At 39.5% G+C, this 14913-nt stretch overlaps 1 protein-coding gene across 1 annotated transcript in view; it reads left to right on the top strand.

Moving 5' to 3' along the window:
• Positions 1-1921: 1921 nt before the first annotated feature.
• Positions 1922-14913, top strand: part of LOC122102293 (carboxypeptidase Q-like) — a 173411-nt gene continuing 160419 nt past the window's right edge. Inside the window, exons 1-2 of the mRNA XM_042672906.1 lie at positions 1922-1999; positions 3490-3601. Coding sequence (XP_042528840.1) covers positions 1922-1999; positions 3490-3601 — 190 coding nt within the window. The remainder of the gene's footprint in view (positions 2000-3489; positions 3602-14913) is intronic.

Below are 14913 nucleotides of genomic sequence, written 5' to 3'. Positions count from 1 at the left end.
CAGAGAAGGGGAGAGGAGGGGAGAAAGAAGGAGGGGAGAGGAAAAGAAAAGAGAGGAGTGGGGGATGGGAGGGAAAAGGAGGGGAGGAAAAGATGGAGATGATATTTTGAATGAAATTTGTACTCCTCTTTTTTTTCTAAGTATATATGGAAGATTTTTCTCTCAGTTTTTTTCTATATTAGGATATATGGATACACTGGAGAAAAGTTTATAGAAATTCAAGTTCCTTCTTAATGCTATTAAATTACAAGTCCTTTTTTGATAATACTTTTTTAAATTAATTTTTTATTGTAAAGATGATGTACAGAGGGGTTACTGTTGTGTAAGTTAAGTATTAAGTACATTTCTTTTTGAACAGTGTCACCTCTTCCCTCATTTTCTTCCAAGTTTTTCTTTCCCAACCCCCTCCCCACCAAGTTGAGAAATTGATTTTCAACATAGTATTTAGTGAGTATCACTGTTGAATTAGTTAACCTTTTTTCCCACCAGATATAACTTAATGTTAAATAATAGATATAGAAATTACAAGTATTGGCTTGTAACCCCCAATTTTTTTTCCAATTTAAAGAATGCTTTTTGAAAGCTCACAAATCTAAGTGATATGCAAGTATTAATTTATATTGCTTTCCAAAGCCCTTAGCCTTTGGAATATTATGTAATTGCTTATTAAGCTGTCTTCCCATCTCATCTTTCACTACTAAGGTATGTAATAATATAATTCCAATCTGGAGAATGGATGTATTTAAGAAAAACCTAGAGAATTATGATTATAAAATAAACTCCAAGATCATGAGTGAAGGCTGGAGGATAAAATAATAGCTGTCTTGGCTTAGTTACTTCTGTGTGTCATCTGAGAAAAAGCACATTTTTTGACACTTCAGTCCACTTGGCCTTCTTGGGAAAGTGGTTCTGAGGTGATAGGATGCTGACTAATAGTGCTGGGTCTCACAGGGGACTTCACCACATTCTCAAACAGAAGATCCTGCGATTGCGACATGGGCTTCTCCCGCTTTGTTCTTTGTTTTGTTTATTTCCTCCCCCATAGAAACAATCCATTTGGGTTCATTACATGGCCGTTTGTTAGTCTGGGCCATCATCCTTGTTTGTGACTATGGTGAAGTCATGCTAGGCTGGGTCTGCATATAAGTCAACAAGAGATCCTGCAGCTGCTCTGGGAACCAGGGCAGGGCCCAGGGTCACCCTGATACTTCAGGCCACAAGCTCTGCTCTCTCCCAATAGGGAATTTGTATCTTTTACCACCAAGAAGATTGGTTCGACTTTGGGCTGCTTACATGGCATAAGTAGACCATCTATCTGTTGTTGAACTGTCAAAGTGTAATCATCTCAGAGAAAGGTCACAGAGGTTGAGTGTGCATTAAAATGAACTTTTGCAAGCCAAGCTCACCTGTCTGATTATCACCCACCATGGAGACAACAGAGCGACAGACAGGACTATCTTCCTACCCACTGCCTGCTGGTCACTTTTCCTCCAACCCAATGGGACTTTGCTGGTTTTATATTTTATGTAAATGGAATCGTACACCATATGTTATTATGTACCTGGCTTCTTTCCGTCTTCATTGTATCTATGAGATTTAACTGAACTTATTGTGCATTTTTTGTTCATTCTTACTGCAGGGGGGGCTTTCATCCATGAATATAGTATGTTCTTTCTTCTGTTTTACAGGTGATACAAGTTTCCTTTTGGGGAAGGGTAAGGCTATTATAAATATATACTTACAAACATTCTAGTACATCTCCTTTGGTTAAAGTACACAGACACACACACACACACAGACACACACACACACACACACACACACACATACACATTCACATGTGTTCCTGCAGATATGCCATATTGCTTGCAGGAGGATTGCTGGGTCACGGGCATGTATATGGTAACATTTATAGATAACGATGGTTTTCCAGAGCAATGGGATGTTCTGGCATTCAAACCAGCGGGGTAAAAGTATGACTTGCTACTGCTTCTCACTGGTATTTGACATCTTTTGTCTTTCATGTTAGCTATTTGGCATCTGTGCCCTGCATGGAGTTTAATTCCCTTCATTCCAAGCTCCCTGCTCCCTGCCCTGCATGGAGTTTAGTTTAGCAGGCTGCCCTTTTGAAGGATTGTTAGTAATTTGCATGTCTTTTGGTGTGAATTACCTATTGTTTGCCCATTTTTCTATCAGTTTTCTAGTTGTGCTATTGTTCCATAGGAATTCTTTATACAATTAGATATGAGATGGTAAGGATTTTTCTCTCCCTGTGGAAAACTTTTATACTCTCTTAATAGGGTCTTTTGAGAAACAGATATTACCAATTATTTATTTATTTTTTATTTATTTATTTTTGGTTGTGGAGCTTGAACTCTGGGCTTGGGCGCTGTCCCTGCACTCTTCAGCTCAAGACGAGTGCTCTACCACTTTAGCCACAGCAGCACTTCCAGTTTTCTAGTGGTTTATTGGAGATAAGTGTCTCACGGACTTTTCTGCCAGGCTGGCTTTGAACTGTGATCCTCAGATCTCAGCCTCCTGAGTAGCTAGGATTATAGGCGTGAGCCCCAGTGTCCAGCGATATTACCAACTTTTAACAAGTCTAATTCTTCTTCTTCTCTTCCTCCTCCTTTTCCTCCTTTCTCTTCCTCTCCTCTTCTTCTTCTGTGTTGGTACTGGGACTTAAACTCAGGGCCTCTTGCTCTTGCATAACTTTGTGTGCTCAAGCCTAGTATTCTATCACTTGAGCCACACCTTCACTTGTACTTTTTTGCTAGTTATTTGGAGACAAGAGTCAGATGGAATTGTCTGCCTGGATGACTTTGACTCTCAATCCTCACAACTCAACCTTCTGACTAGCTAGGATTATAGGTATGAGCTACCAGCACCAAGCTTTGAGTTCAATTGGCTACATACTGCTTTTGCTTGCCCTGGAACTAGAAACAGTTGAGGGTACAATGAAAAGCTTTGAGCTCCATTTTTATATCATTGTGGTTTTAGGTGACACAATAGAGCTATCAATTTAATACTCAAAATTGGATTAATAAAGGGAAGTAAAGGAGAGGACTTTCATTACTAACTAGAAAGACCTTTGACTCTTCGTGAAATGTCACTACACCAAGTGTTTCACCAGTAATGACACTTAGCTTCGAAGGAATAAAAATAGAAAATTCAGACTGGGCACATGTGGCTCACATCTGTAATCCTAGCCACTCAGATCTGAGGATCATGGTTTGAACCCAACACAGAAATGAAGCTGTGGCTCAAGTGGTAGTATGCCAGCCTTAAGTGGGGAACAACAGTTAAGAGATAATGCCCAGGCTCTGAGTTCAGGCTCCAGTACTCACACACACACACACACACACACACACACACACACACACACACACACACACACACAGAGTTTCATTTTTGTGTTTAAAGTTCCTGTGGATGGACCTTCTTTGATGTCACTGTTGCTTAGTTTTTTTCTGTTTATATTTATTGCAGATTGTGCTGGTCAGTGGCCATCTGGACAGCTGGGACGTTGGGCAGGGCGCCTTGGATGATGGTGGTGGATCCTTCATATCATGGGAAGCACTCTCACTTATTAAAGATCTGGGTAAATATTTAGAAAATCATTAACCAAAGTATGAGGATCTCAGTAGTGGCATGTTTAGCTCAATAGACAAAATCCATAGCAGATTAGTTTCTGTGAGGTGTTCAGAGCTCCTCCTGAGATATGTGTGTATATGGTGTATATTATATTATATATATTGTGAGTTTTATGTTATATAGTGTGCATTTTATAGAGATATAGATATATAGATGTTATAGATATATAGTGAGTTGGTTCCCCCAAAAGAACAAACTTATTGCCTCAAAGAAAAAAAAATTATATTTAAGTTTGCTACAATAGTATTCAATAGTATTATTATCCACTGGGAAAAATGAACCAGCAAATAAAACCAAAGCAATGTGATGACATCAGCTAGCAACCATGTAGGAAATCATGACCAAGAGCAAAAAGAAAAAATCAGCAGTTGCCCAATTTCCTTTCCTTATTCCTCTTAAGACATTATCAAGCTGTCAGGACAATGGAAACAGGCAGCCATCATCCCATGACAGCAACCAGAGAGCAATTTAGGAGTCAAGGGATGACTCCTGGAGCCCTGAAAAGCAAGCTGAAAAAAATTGCAACTTACATGTGGGTAAGATAGACAGGCGTCAAAAGGAGTGGCTAATAATGAAAATAGGCCACACTTATAAACAAACATATGCACATTTCCTCTTTGTGTGCTGGTTGAAAAGGTGGATTTTGTGTGTGGTTAGAAATAGTGAAATAGTCTAAATTGCCAGTTTCGTGTCTGAGTCAGACCAGCGTGGTTTAGAAGTACCTTGTCAGCAGAGTACCCTCTACCACAACAGAGGCTGAGATGTGGCATCAGCCCATTCCATTTTGTATTTACATACACAAGTGTTTAAATTCATGCTTTTCCCACCACTTTTACTTCGGTTCCTCTCTGTGTGGGTCTATTGACAGTAGCTTGCTGATAGGGTCTTGTTTAGGGCAAGTCTTTGGTGTACTGTTGGCATTTATAGCTTACTTGGGGTTTTAAATGGAGAAATGGAAAGGTGTTTGTATACCTTTGACCTTCTTACTAGGCCAATGTTTTTCAGCCTTGTTCCTGTTCACATTTTGGATCAGATAATCCTCTGTCTTGGGGTCTGCAGAGTAGAATATTTCACCGCATCCCTGGCCTCTACCCTAGGTTACAGTGGCACCTGCCTTGCCCCTTAAGTTTTGATAACTAAAATGCCTCTAGACTTTGCCAGATGTCTAGAGGAGGTTGGAGGGCAAATACCCCAGTTTCAGAAACACTAAACCAAATTAGTAAAAAACTAAATAAATAAAATGCAAAGGTTACCTGAATACAAGCTCAAATTTTCAAGGAAAACAAACAAATCCCAAATCACATTGCCCATACTTGCATTTTCATCATTATCATACATAACATAAAAAATTCACTGAGTATCTACTATGCTTTTTATCAAATGATTTGTAAAAGTCGTCATCTGTTCTAAGGCTCTTAGCGGTGTACACATCTGTACAGATGGTACACATCTGTAACTACAGCTACTCAAGACCTAGAAGCAGAAGGATTTTGAGTTTGAAGCTGGCCTGGACAAAGTTAGTAAAACCCTTTCTTAAAAACAAAATACAAACTCTCAGATTGGAGTTGGAGATGTACACATACCTACATGCATAACAATCCATATGGACATAGATTTGATGTCTTTAAGCACTATGTAAGGTTAAAGAGTGGAACTGTCCAGAAAATCAAAGCCAAAAGCAACATTCCTTATTCCTCCCCTTCCCTAAAAAATATGTTCCCTTGTGATCTCTTCCTTTTTTTCCTTGAGTCCTTCCAGAACAAAGCAGGTTTTAGAATAAAGAAGGCAGAAGACAAACATTTCCTCTTTATGGAGCACAGATATTTTGTCTGGAAAATTATTCACTTTATTGTGTGCAACCAGCTTGATTAGAAGTGGAGAGGTAGAATAAAAAGAGAAACTACACCCATTTGAGTTGGATTCTTGCCTTAGGCAAGTCATTGAACTATTTAGACTTCATTTTCTTCATTTCTATTCAACTGTAAGTTTTCAGAATATTTTTTGCACTGGGTTGAAAAAAATTGTATCTTATCCAAGGCTTTGAATCGCCATACTCTGACACTCAGCATTAGACCCTAAATCACTGTTAATTGGGTTCAGCGCCATGGCATGGATAAATGTCAGGCACCAGGCAAAGGTGAACTGAGTGCCTTGTCTCCAGCTCTGAGAGCGCATGGAGTTCAGCTCATTTTGATAGCTGGTGACCAGTCCTTTCAATCTAAATCATAAATCTCTGAAAAATCTCTGAAAACCTATGTACACATATCATTAGAACTCTGAAATAAAGAGTTACATCTCTTGTGACTAAGCATTATTTGCAGCATGATATGTCTCAGTTAGACTTTAAAACAAAGCTGCCATGAACCAGTGGCTCACATCAGTAATCCTAGCGACTCAGAAGGCTGAGATCTGAGGATCATGGTTCAAAGATAGCCTGGGCAGGAAATTCCATGAGGACTCTTATCTCCAGTTAATCATGGAAAAACTAGAAGTGCAGCTGTGATTTAAGTGGTAGAAAGGATGCCTTGGTGGTAAAGCTCAGTGACAGTTCTCAGGCTCTGAGATCAAGCCCCAGGACCGAAACAAACATAAAATAAAACAAAGCAAAACAAAAACACAGGATTTTAGGTTCAACTTTCAGCTCTGAAACTTTTTAGTTGTGTGGCTTTGGCTTTGGACAAATTACTTTTTTGTTTTTGGTGGTTGTGGGGCTTGAACTCTGGGCCTAGAAGCTGCCTCTCAGCTCTTCAGCTCAAGGCTAGGGCTCTACCACTTGTGCCACAGCACTACTTCCTGTTTTCTGGTGGATTATTGAAGATAAGAGTCTCATGGACTTTCCTGCCCAGGTTGGCTTTGGACCGAGATTCTCAGATCTCAGCCTCCTGAGTAGCTAAGATTACAGGCATGAGCCACTGACGCCTGGCTTGGGCAAATTACTTTTTGAGCCTGTTTTTTCACCTATGAAATGAGGACCATGGTAGTTTCTGTCTCATTGGATTGCTTTGAAAATTAAACCAACTATTTATACCATATGGTTAGAATATAACCTGACCAAACAAGTTCTCAATAAATGGTAACTTAAATTTCAGTGAGAATGATTCTGGAACAATTCTATTTTATATAAGAAGGTTTTTGCCGCCTTCCCCATTAGTTGAACACTTTACCTCCTAAGTTAACATGTGAGTTATATAACAAGAATCTCAGGCTGACTTCCTAAAATAGTCTTTCTCTTTATTACTTATTGCATGATGGAAACCCAGAGGACTCTCCAGTTTTTCCCATTTGCATACTAAATTTTCTTGAGTCTTCAGTTCCTCTTGTTATCTCTATGTTATGCCCCTATGTTCTGTTCCTGTTGATTGTACCAGGATCTACTCTGCACTTCACTCTCTGTGAGTGTACCTACTGAGTCTCACTCTTGAATTTTAAAACTGATTTTGGATTTCTAGATTTCCATGTATTTTGTGAGCATTGATGAAAATCAGTGATTTCCCCTTGGGGCTGAGGGGAAACATAATTAGTATGAGGATCTGGGTTTGATCTATCCCCAGCCTACTAGCTACCCTAACAAAAAGAAGGAGAGAGAGAGAGAAAGAGAGAGAGAGAGAGAGAGAGAGAGAGAGAGAGAGAACAGAAAAAAAAAGCTTGAGCCTAATGCCAGTGACTTACACCTGTAATCCTAGCTACTCAGGACTGACTGCAACCTCCAGGATTACAGTTCAAAGTCAGCCCTGGCAGAAAAGTCTTCAAGATTCTGTCTTCAATTAATCAACACAAAAGGCAGGGTTGGAGGTGGGACACAAGTGGCAGTTCAACTCTGCTTAAAGAAAGCTGGATGAGAGTGTGAGAACTGAGTTCAGCCCCACGCGAACACTTGAACACATGAAAAAGAAACAGGGGCTTGAGAAATGGGCCCGCAGTTACATTTATTACTTAATTACATTGAGCCCAAACTGTTTAACTGGTAAGATATGAAAGCTATGTGGAAATCTTTTTCCAAGAAAAATGAGACTCATCTTGGCTACTCTTCTTTGGAGGAGGCTCAGGCAGCATGTGTGTCACAGGCCCGCATGCCTGGCTAATTTGAAGTGATGGACCACGGGACTTCCAGATATTTGGAGATCCTTTTCCAAGATTTATTCTACTGGTATCTTCTCCTTCATCCTCTTTCACAACTCATAGATTCACTCTCTTGCTGAGCCATCAACTTAAATTATATTCAATTAATCTAATGAGATATTTGTGCTTCGTAAATATAATCATTCATCCCTGAGTAACTGGCAACAGAAGGCTCTTTGCCATGAAGTGCTGTTGAATAGTGTGTGTGTGTGTGTGTGTGTGTGTGTGTGTGTGTGTGTGTGTGTGTGTTGTGGTTTACTAGATGTGAAACTGTTTATTTGACATGTCATTTCCTGGAATGTTTTGGTGTCAGTGGACAAAGTCCTTGGCCAAAAGTGCTGCACTTCAAAATGTTCATTTGGCACTTGAAAAACAAACTATACTCCATTCCAAACTTCTCCCAACTTTATAATTTTCTGTAAAGTTAGATCTTTGAGTTTTTAAGCCTAAAGAAATTAAATTAGAATGAACAGTTGTAATGTGGGCTTTATAAGAAAGGTCGTTGGAGAGAAATTTGACTGTCAACATCTTAATCATGATTAGAAAAGAGGTTGAAGGTCTTTGGCTGAGAAAAATATTTTCTCGTCTTTTTCCTAACTTGTTCACTCAGTAAGGTATTCCTTGGTGGTGGCATATCTATTATAAGATGTCTTGTGGAAAACAGGAAGGAGACATGGCCTTTGAAGAGGGAGAGACATTTGCTAATATAATTGCATGCTTTTGACCATAGAATGGATGAATTTCTTTGGGCACTTGTTGAGTGGAAAGCTATCATGGCAGGGTGGTATCAGGACAGCTCACCACAGTGATGATTAAGCTTCCTTGTATGGAGATAAATAGCTGAAGCACTAAGAACAGAATTAAGAATTTCCAGCAAAGCATAGAGTTTCTTTTATACTTCTGCATATATTACAAATAAGGAAAAAAATATTAACAGTAATAGTCTAGTCTAGGGATATATGCAGAATGTGTTTTTGTGTAATAGGCATATTTACTCCACATATTTATTTTGGTGGCATGGTAGTTTGAAGTCAGTTCCTCATGCTTGTTTAGACAGGTGCTCTACCACTTAAACCATGTATACGGCTCTTTTTGTTTTTGTGTATATGTGGTGTGTGTGTGTGTGTGTGTGTGTGTGTGTGTGTGTGTGTCCTGGAGCTTGAACTCAGGGTCTGGGCATTGTCCCTGAGTTTTGGAGACTTTTGTGTTTTTCTCAAGGCTAACACTATCACTTGAGCCACAGCTCCACCAACTTTTTAAGTGGTTAACTGGAGATAAAAGTTTCAGAGACTTTCCTGCCCAAGCTGGATTCAAACCATGATCTTGAATAGCTAGGATAACAAGTATGAGCCACCACCACCTTATTGCTTTAGTTTTTCAGATAAGATCTTATTTTTTTCCCTCAAAGCCAGCTTTGGCCAATGATTTTTTACCTATTCCTCTCATGTAGCTGAGATGAAAGGTATGCCTCCCTGCCATGCCTGGCCCATGGTTCATGTTCTCATCTTAGTAATCAAGACAGAGGCCTCTCTCTCTCTCTCTCTCTCTCTCTCTCTCTCTCTCTCTCTCTCTCTCTCTCTCTCTCTCTCTCTCTCTCTCCTTCTATCTCTCAAAGAAAAGAAAAAAACGATTCTTGAGATTGTAATCATCACCATGAGCAGTCTGTTAACAGGAGTACAGCACAGATGTAGGAAGTGGGAAAAGTCATGCAGGAGTCACCAGGCCTTCTTGGTGAACACAGCTAAATGGACGGCAAGGAGTTGACACACTGGCTCCAGTGCAGGTAGTGTTTCATGCAGCCATTTCCAATGCATGGTCTGTCTTCTCTTGGTTGTCTCCCAGGCTTTGGTCAAGTCTGTCCTGGAAAGGCCCCAGGAAATCCAATGTGGAGTGACTGACAGAAAGATAGCGTTCCTTCAAATGGAATCTTAAGGGGTGGAGCAAGCAATAGCTAAAACCCTGAAACCAACTGGGTTTCACCCTGGGGCAAGCCCAGACCCCAGAAGGAGATCTCATTTGGAGAGTCATCCCCTTCTGGGTATAAAGCACTAACAGCAAGAGTAATGAATAGTGACATTGTAAGCCTTGGGGTAAGGACACGCCTTTTTTCCTTCCCAACAATAAACCCAAGCAGCGGGTAGCACTTGTTATACCTTTTACAGAAGAGAAAAAAACAAATTAGAGAAAAGCTAAATACCCTTCCCAATGTCACACAGCTATGGTGTGAAAATGTAAATCAGGAGTCTGGCCACACAACAGTCCTCTTAGAGACTTAATAGTCCTGTTTTACTAACGCAGCATTGGCAGTCTGTTTCTGGGAACACTCACCGGGAAGCTCTCTAGAGACATTGCATAGAGAATGGCAAAGTATCCAACCATTAGATAAGCTTCAGAAACTGTCAGGGTGATTTTTGTAATCCTCAACAACGTGTGTTAAGAGAATGTTCTATGGGTACTGTGTACCTTGTGACCCGCTGCTCTGAAGTGTTTTGTGAACCAAAAAACAATGCTTACCTGCCGAGACCTCACGGAGCTGAGTGCCAGGACTTAGCTGTGTTTTCATTCTAAATGTTTGCCCCACTTTGGGAGTTTACAGTTGCCAGAATATTGACAAGCTAGAACTACACAATGCTTCCCAAACTGGTATGGCAAAGATTATTCTTGCTCTTCTCCTTGAAGAACATTTGTATTTACCCAAGTGTAAATTCTACCCAACAACTCTCCATTTCAAAGGAATGTAGTATAATTGGAAGTATTTGAAATATGCTAAGGCCTCTCTCTGCTATGTCTGAATTTGGTAGATGTTTTCTTTTCTAGAAGGAATTCTTATCTCAAAACATTCCACAAGCTCTCCTCACTCCCATTTTGGATAGTTTTTTTTTTTGTTTGTTTGTTTTTATTCCCCTCCATAATTACTCTGTAAACCATAGAAAGGGAAACTGATGGCTGGAAAAGTTACCATGTTACAATCGCTGGTCCCTGGTGCTGACTTGTAGAGAAGAATACATTTACCTGAAGCTCTCCAGGAAATCAACTTGTTATAAAAGTTAAACTTGTTTTTAAGTTTTAAAAAATCCTGACATTACATTATATTTTTATTCATATGAATTTTAGCGTGTCGAATACACTTTGGTCTTGGTGTCTATAATTTTGCTTATTGAGGTAGTTGAAGTGCTTGAAAAATTAGAAACTTTAAGAATTTGTTCTGCCCTTTTGTTGGTTGGTCACTGCTAAAAGTAGATTTCTAATCAATGGGGCATTTGTGATTCATTGTGTGCTTTATGTCACCAGTACTGGGACTTGAACACAGGGCCCTCTGCTGTCACTTGGGGTTTTCACCCAAGGCTGGAATTCTTCCACTTGAGCCATACCTCCCCTTCCTCCTCCTACACTTTGGAAGATGATTATTTTTATTCAAATATTCTACTTTCTCTAGTGGGAGGTTAGTGTCTGGTTTTTCTAATACCCCTTTTTTTCCAGATGGGAATTGCTAAGAAATTTTCCTACAAATATATATTTGTAGCTCCATACTTAGCATTCTTTATATCTTACATTCTTCTATTCAGCTAACATACATATTTCTGCTGGCATATGCACAAAAAGAGGCAAATTGTGTGTAGATTGATCTGTAAAATATGTCCCTGGGATAAAGTAAGATTTGTTAAAAATGAATGTCTTACAATGTGGTTTGCTTTTTCATTTTGGATGTGGCACAGGAGCTTCCACAGTCATTTCAGAACAGCAAGCCCATGAGTATTACTGTTATTATTATGTCCACTGGTTAGAACAGCAGACCCATCCAAGCCTAGTGGCATGCAAGGGCATTGTGACCAGGTCCTTCTTGTCTGATGGAAAGTGGAGGGCTGGTAGATGAAAGCTAGGACAGGAAGTATCACATGGGTCTCCTCTTTCCATATATATCCACCTTCCTGCCATATATGCTTTGATCAGACCAGATGCCTACGAAAGTAAAAAAATGGAGTGGTAAAGGAAGTGGAAGCCCAAGAAACTAGTATCATCTCTCTTGGAGAAGAGAGGCCCTAGAGAGACATAAAAAAAAATTAGTAGATTTTTTTCCCCACACAAGAAAGCATCCTATCCAAGTCCAGGATGGGGCAGCTTGGAAAAGCTAGCTACCTCACTCAAAGGGTATCATCCTAGTGTTGGGCGATAGACCACAAGGAAGTCTCCTGTTTCAGTCAGAATTGAGCATCCACTCATGGAAGGCAAAGACGCATTTTGTCAAGAGCTCATGATCTGGTACCAATAGCTTCACATGGGGATAGAGACATTTGAGCTAAACCTTAGAAAGATAGGAAGTAGGGGAAGAAAGCACATAGCCAAACTTCTAAAAGCCCATAGCCTGAGGAGTAAAATATAGGTAACTAAGAGGCAATGAGTCACAGGAAAGTGAGGGTCAGCTTTTGACAGGTGCCAGAAACAAAGCTCAGTTTGGGGTCAGTAGAGATTTGAAGCATGACATTTGGTGACAGAACCTTTTTCTAAAATAAAGGGATCAGATAGATGCTCTTCTTTACCTCCAAAAATAATGTGATTGAATGCAATGGAGACCCAGGAGAGCAGGGACATCTCAGCTCCACTGAGCCTGGAAACCCACAGCTTTGGTGTTACTAAGCATATTTTATTTGCTATGTGGCAGACGAGCCAGTTTCTACCACTCTCTGCTAAAGATTCAAAGAGGAAGTGATGGGGTTTCCAGGATGCTCTGTTCTCTGCCTACACACTTCTCTGCTTCATGCTAATTCCTCATTTTGCAAAATCTGTGGTTTACCCAGATTCCAATAAATTCTGTTCCAGTAAACTGGCCTAAAAACAGATCTAGAATGACATAGGAAAATGTACTCTTATCCAAACTTTATGGATTTTATAAAAGGACCCTGGAACACAGGATTTCCCTTATCCTATTCATGAGCATTCTCAAGCAAGCACTGGAAACAGTGTTGGGTTTGCCATGGGAACAAAGGGCGAAAGAATGTGCTGAAAGATGTGAAACATTCTTAGTACACTTACTTGTAATCTCACTAATGCCCTCGTCATCACCTGCCATGAACCTATGCTCTGCCCGTGTGCTGATCTTACACCAGTGTCTCAGAACATATGAGGGACTCCTGTCTCTTTGTCTTTCAGCCTCTTAAACCCTTCTTCCCATAAACAACTCAAAATCAGCAGGTAAATGAGAGGCAGCACATACTTTATCTTAGACCTTGGGTTCGAATCCTTCTAGGGTGATTTGTAATTGTCTCATCATGGACAAATCATTCAACCATTTCCAGTTCAGTTTTTTTTTTCCCTCTGTACAAAAACAACAACTCATCTTCAAAAGTTGATAGCGTGATTTGAAATGATTGAGATAACATTTGGTCCCCACAAAGCAATCAGCAATAGTAATAGTAATCAGTGCTTTTAGATGAGAATAGTGACCCAAACAACAGATTCAGGTGGTCCAGCAGAGGACTAGCTCAGGCTGGACTCAGCTCTCCAGTCATTATCTATGTGTACCCTATTGCCCAGTTTAGCTTGTTCAGGCTGTCCCCATAACGGAGATGCTCTCACCTCAGTGTAGGCACTGCCTATGGTCATCTATAAAGCTAATATGGAAAGCTGATTGTCTCCTCATTGCTGGGGCATTTAATAGATGCTTTGTAAGTGTTACAGTAAATTAAAATAACACTCCACTGCCCAGAGATGGAGAGACTATGTCTTTTCCCATCTCCTCTACTCTCTGCCAATGTTCTTAACCTAAGTAACACTATTATTAAAAGATTTGTAAAATACTTGAAGAAAAGAATAGTAAAGAAAACAGGTATTTGGAGCCCTGTAATTTACTACAAGTAAAATTGATATATGCCAAATAATCAAGATGGAGAAAATGAGGAATCAACCCAATGTTTGCTGTTTACAATCTACCCAGTTACTACTTTCTCAAGTAGTCATGGTTTGTAAGACAGTCAAACCTCTACAACTTCAAGGTATTCTTAAAAGATCTTTGTTGTTCTTGGTTGCATTAGAGTTTTGAACTCATATCCTCGAGCTTGCTAGGCAGGTGAACTCTAAAATTTGATCCATGCCCTGGCCCTATATTGCTATAGCTATTTTTCAGGTAAGGAATATTTTTTACCTGGACAAGCCTGGACCATGATCCTCTTACCTACCCCTGGAATTACAAGTATGCCTTCATTATGACTAGCTTGTTTGTTAAGATGGGGTTCTTGCTAACTTTTTACCTGGTGTGACCACTGTAAAATTAAAAGCATCCCAATTTCCATCTCTCCAATAGCTGAGATTATAGATATAAGCCACAGAACATGGCCCTCAGAAGATCATCATCTATCAACAACTAAGGATGATGACTACTAATGCTTGTATGATAATCCCTTTTCTATAACAATGGCATCTTTTGAAAAGCATGTATTTAGAATGCAATTGAAACTATTCTGAGTTATTGCTTTGATTAATATGCATTGGAAAATATAACTCAGAAGTATTTCAAAGGCTGTATTTCTGTGCTCACCACTGTAGCCCATAGATCGAGCTAGCCATCCAGTATTCACTTGCTTCAAGCAACACATTAGAAGAAAGAAATATTTTATAAGGTGCTTAAAACTGGAATTACTCTTTTTCTGAAAAAAAGAATGTGTGAGTTCATCTTTTATAATTGAATAAATTTAGGTGAAGTCATTTAAATGTCATTTTTGGTCAAAATAGTTTGGTAGAGGAACTTTTTTAACTGACTACCTTGCTGAAAACTTGATATGTGTTGTGGCTATAAATATTTGTTTAAACTTATAAAGCAGAGGTTTTTGATTAAAAACTCCAATTATCTTCCAAGAGAATTCCATGTCCTATGTTGTCATTTTTATTATCAACAAACATGAACTAAACTCTCAAGAGAAGGAAGAACTAATTAAACACCTATCTCCAATGTACCTGTTACTTCTCATCATCTTTTTCAACCTCCCCCAAACCCCAATTTTCTTCTATGGTGTATATCATTACTTCTTGCAGGTCATGAAATCTCAGCTTTTCATCAATAAAATATAGAACAATATACTTGTAGGACCAAACATCCTACAGGTTAAAATATGTGCCTGCCAGATCTGCAAAGATGGAAAACACAGC

This window comes from Dipodomys spectabilis, unplaced genomic scaffold (genome assembly GCF_019054845.1).
Source record: "Dipodomys spectabilis isolate Male_0828 unplaced genomic scaffold, ASM1905484v1 ptg000783l, whole genome shotgun sequence".
NCBI classification, from domain to species: Eukaryota; Metazoa; Chordata; class Mammalia; order Rodentia; family Heteromyidae; genus Dipodomys; species Dipodomys spectabilis.
The sequence above is the reverse complement of the archived record's forward strand: the minus strand, read 5'-3'. Positions and strand labels throughout refer to the sequence as shown.